At 47.0% G+C, this 4,548-nt stretch overlaps 1 protein-coding gene across 1 annotated transcript; it reads left to right on the top strand.

Annotated features, from left to right (window-relative positions):
* Nucleotides 1–2,029: 2,029 nt before the first annotated feature.
* LOC104515920 (wings apart-like protein homolog) lies at nucleotides 2,030–3,928 on the top strand (the record flags this gene model as incomplete). Its single annotated transcript, XM_010160088.1, has 3 exons — nucleotides 2,030–2,106; nucleotides 3,329–3,504; nucleotides 3,813–3,928. Coding segments are annotated over 3 exons (369 nt in total), but the record flags the coding sequence as incomplete, so codon positions are not given.
* Between the last annotated feature and the right edge of the window lie 620 nt (nucleotides 3,929–4,548).

The raw sequence follows: 4,548 nt of genomic DNA, 5'->3' as shown, positions 1-4,548 counted from the left end.
TTTTTTTCCCTCCTACAAACCAGTGCATTGCAGTTAGGGGCCACAGCTGTGTGCTGTACCATCTCTTCGTCGTCAGTAGAAAACAACATGCGCAGGTAGGTGACGCGTGGCGACAGTCACAGACTTGTCAAGCCAGAATCGCAAGGGTGGCTTTCATTTACTTGGAGAAATGAGAAGTTTTGTAGTGCTGATCATGTCCTTGTGATTGTTTCCTGGTATTACAGTTCTGTGAGGTGTAAAACAAGGTGGACAGCAACCCTGAGTAGCTGGTTAGTTTGTACACCGGGCTTTTGAAGACCTCTTACTGACAGTGGAAACATCTTCTTTTTGTTGTTTAGTTAAAGAATGTGTGGATCACCTGAGCAGCGATGAAAACGAGGAGAAACTCGTTGCTTCGTTATGGGGTGCTGAAAGATGTTTACGGGTCTTAGAAAGCGTGAGTATGAGCAGATGCAGTTCTGAAAATGGCTTTTTCTCAACCAGACCTTTTCAGTGTTACATTGTCTCAGTAAGTAGTTACAAAGTAACACTGTAATGTTGATTGTTTTTATAGAAGTTACTAACTTGCTCATGTTTATCAGCCTTCCTGGAATGTTTGTTTGAAAATGTCTTTCTCCGTGCTGTATGTATGTACAACAGTGCAAGTTTATTTTTGGTAAGAATAACAGAATGTAGCTGTTTCTTAAGTTCAACAGAAGCTGTTTGTGGATGTTGTTTCTGAGTGTGACTTTGACTCCCCTACTCTGGAAATAGCAGAGCGCTGTAGAAGCAGTAATTCCTTAGAAGCAATGAATAGGTGTGTATGTTAGGAATGGCTACTCGCAAACGTCAGCTGGCTGAGCACTGCAGGAGAAAACTGCCCCGGAAGTCGGAGTAGTCCTGCAACCAGTTGAGCACGTAGATTGAGACGGGACATATTTCTAATGAGGACTTTGAGGAGAAGCAGGGTGCATGGTACTTCTGTAGGCCTCAGTTGTGAGCATATGCTTCCCTACAAGGCCTTGCTTCGCTGCGCTGTGTATTTGTTACTGGCGTTACTCTTCCTGCGTTGTGGTACCGTACGCCGGCAGAAGGGCGTTCGATGTCCTAGCAGTGTGCCTCCACGCGCCAGAAAGCGACCTTCGGGTTCGGGGGTGGGTCCATGAATCGGAACGAACATCTGAAACCCTGGTCAGAGGGCAGATAGCTGCAGTGGTAACTCTTCCTCTCTAAAGTTGGAGGGGCAGGCTCAAGGACAATGTGAAAGTAAGCCGGGACTGAGGAAGATGGACAGTTGCTGAAGTACTAACGCACGGGTGCCTGCTCAGAAACGAATGGCGCCTGGCTCTTTACCTGCCCTCTGAACAGAGAGAACAGCTTTCAGATCCGATTTCTTCTTTATTATTTGCTGTGTGGAATTGCCAAGCGTCAGTAGAAGAGCCTTGTTTAGTGGTAAAATAGTCAAATCTGAACTTGAGGGTGGTTTCTGGTGTAGTAAGGCCTCTAGGAACTTGGGAGAGACGACACAAGTCAACACAGCGAATCGTGGAAGTTTAAGAGCTCTTAGCGTTTCTGAACATTGATTCTGAATTTCCCTCAAGGAAATCAAGGCAAAACTTTACGGTTGGATGCATCATAAGCTCTTGGGAGTGGAGTTGGTGTTGAGTCCTGAAAGTGACACCACGTCTGTAGTGGTGTTCTGTGTCGTGTTTGTGTGCCTGTTAACATACACCTCTGTACATACAGGCTCGGGACACTGCAGTGCCGGGATGTAGATTCGGGACTGTGCTGTGGCAGAGCGTTCTGCCACAGGGTTTCTGTACTTCGTGTATCAGGGACGATGGTTTTCTCTTCAGTGCACAGTTCTGTGTCACTAATTAAAAGGTGAAAACTCCCAAGGAGATACTGGACAGTGATAAGTGAAGGTTTACACTGGATAATAACCAAGAAATGTGGAACTGAACTAAGTGGGGTGGTAGTGGAAGGAAGTACTTGTCTTTCAAGGAAAAAAAGTCCCATTTTTAATGTTACTTTCTCCTCCCCTTTTTAGGTCACGGTGCATAATCCAGAAAATCAGAGCTATCTGATAGCATACAAAGACTCGCAGCTCATAGTCTCTTCAGCTAAGTAAGTCGTAACAAAAAGACATTTTTGCCGAGTGCTGCCTTTCACAGTAGGGTGAAAAATAAATTTGGGATACCAGCAGACTCTGGGGAGGGGTGGAACCCCATACTTGCCACTGATGCTTGTCATTAAGTAACGCTGCAGCTGCCTTAGAGGAGGGTGTGGGTAACTACCTGAGTGTAGTGCTGCTGCTCTTGGTTCCGTAGGAGCTGCAAACTGCGGGTTCAGCTCCTCCTGCCCCAGATTAGTCCGAGCACAGAAGAGGGCAGTTGGGAAGCTGCTCTGATTTATTCGTCGTGTTTTCATTATGCCTAGGTGTTAACTGAAATGAGGCGTAACGGAATTGACAGCGTCCCTAAGCATTAGAGTAGTGAGATTCTGTTCTTTGCCGTTCTCCTGGTGAAGATGCTTGTACAGACACCTCTAACCCACTTACCGATCTGGGTGAGGTCTCGGCTGACTGGCAGAGATTGCATCCCTCTCGGGCTGCTCTTTGTAAGAGAACAAATTAAGCTGAAAATTTGGTTCTGCAGACCTCATTGGAAAGATAATTTCATGGTTGTAGGTTAGATATTTCGAGCATTCCTTTAAGCTGAAGAAACCCACCAACCAACCAACCCCAAACCAGAGTTCACTGTGCTGTTTAGACCAATGTGTGTTTCGACATTTTTAGTTTGGTTTGCAACTGAAATCAGTGTTGTTGGTTTAACCTTGAACTAACATCACGCAGTCGCATCATGCCTGTGGTCCAGTAGTGTTCCGAGACTAAGGTTCTGCTGCGAGGAAGTCACGTGTCATTTGTGTGTTTTCAGCATGGAAATAGCTCTGAGGATGGAACAGGAGGACATTTAGGTAACGCTGTCAGACTCATGTGGTGCCCCGATGGTCAGAGGGTACGAGGGGCTGGCTTTGTAGGGAGAGGAGCTCTCCTTTGTAGGACCACACGACGCAGTTGGGAAGAAAAAATGAACTTCTGCTCTCGAACTCTCAAGCTGATAAAGCTCTGAGCCACGAAGCTTTCCTGGCTTTTGTGTTCACAATTTCAGCTGAACTCATAAAAAATTTTATGGGTGCTGAGTTTATTATCTCTCCCTGCAGACTGGGCATCACAGAAATTCTGCATAAGCTCTGTATTTGAGGGGTTCTTTTCCTGGTGACGTGAGCATAAGGGTAGAATGTCCTGTCTGCTGTGGAGGTAACTTTGTTCTGCATCTTCTCCCCGCAGAGCCCTGCAGCATTGCGAGGAGCTAATCCAGCGATACAACCGTGCTGAAGACAGCCTCTGTTTACCGGACAATAAGCCTCTGCCTCACCAGAATGTAACGAACCATGTGGGTAAAGCAGTGGAAGACTGTATGCGGGCCATCATCGGTGTCTTGCTCAACCTAACAAATGATAACGGTAAAACACAATTCCACGTACTGTGTGTAAAAGCGTCCGGCACCGTGTGAACGTAAACCCCGTTCTCCCGCCGCCGCTGGTTTTCTCCCAGCGCAGTGCGAGGGCACAGTCCCGTAGGGTAGCTGCTTGCTGTGCAGTAATTAGTAACTGGGCTCTGCAGGCTGGGTTGCATGTGTTACACGTTAATTGGGTGCTTTGGCTGGGAGAGTCCCCTTTGTCGTTACGGCCAAAAGGTTGTTATCCATCTGCCTACGGATATGACAACGAGTGTTTCCAAAATTGAGCCTCTAACCTCTTTGTGCTTGCAGAATGGGGTAGTACAAAGACAGGTGAACAGGACGGTCTGATAGGCACAGCTATGAACTGTGTGCTGCAGGTTCCCAAGTTCCTACCTCAAGAACAGAGATTCGACATTCGGGTGCTGGTAAGCTCTTGGACTTGTTACCTGAACGTAAGGTGATTTGCCCCCTGCTGGGGTGTTTAACTGCCCTGGTTCCAAACCAAGGAGCGGCCTCCACAGCTCTCACCGGCTGCATTTACATGTAGCGAGGTACTTACGGCTTCTGTAGGGATTTGGTGGGTTTGAGCTCTAACCTTTCTCCCTGTGTTCCGTGGGAAAAGTGCACTGCCAGATGAACAAAGATGTAGCTTAAAAACTGTGAGAGTTGTCTGATTTTCAAATGTCTTTTCAACTCTAGAAATACGGTGGATGTTGCTGTTGGAGATAACGGCTTTGTCTAACCTGCCTCAGCTTATAGGAAGTGGGTCTAAACAGCAACAGGGAAGCTGTCTGTGTGAAGGGTCTTTAAAGAACAGAAGCTGAGGGTTGGACACCTGAATCCCTCACCTGTAACTGAACTCTCATCTCCAAACTGTTCTCGTGCTCAGAATTGGAGACATGGAGATTCCTGCATGCCAGTTCCAGTTCCTGGGGATCTCGGTTTTGCCTCTTATGTCTTTAAATCCTGACCCCTCTGTCTCAGACTGTCTCATAAAGGTGTGCTAGCAAGTTACGTACGCTCAGAGAGATTAGGCAGAAAGAGT

The sequence above is a fragment of the Eurypyga helias genome, unplaced genomic scaffold, assembly GCF_000690775.1.
Source record: "Eurypyga helias isolate BGI_N326 unplaced genomic scaffold, ASM69077v1 C16174895, whole genome shotgun sequence".
NCBI classification, from domain to species: Eukaryota; Metazoa; Chordata; class Aves; order Eurypygiformes; family Eurypygidae; genus Eurypyga; species Eurypyga helias.
Note: the sequence above shows the minus strand (reverse complement) of the source record. Positions and strands in the feature narration are given on the sequence as shown.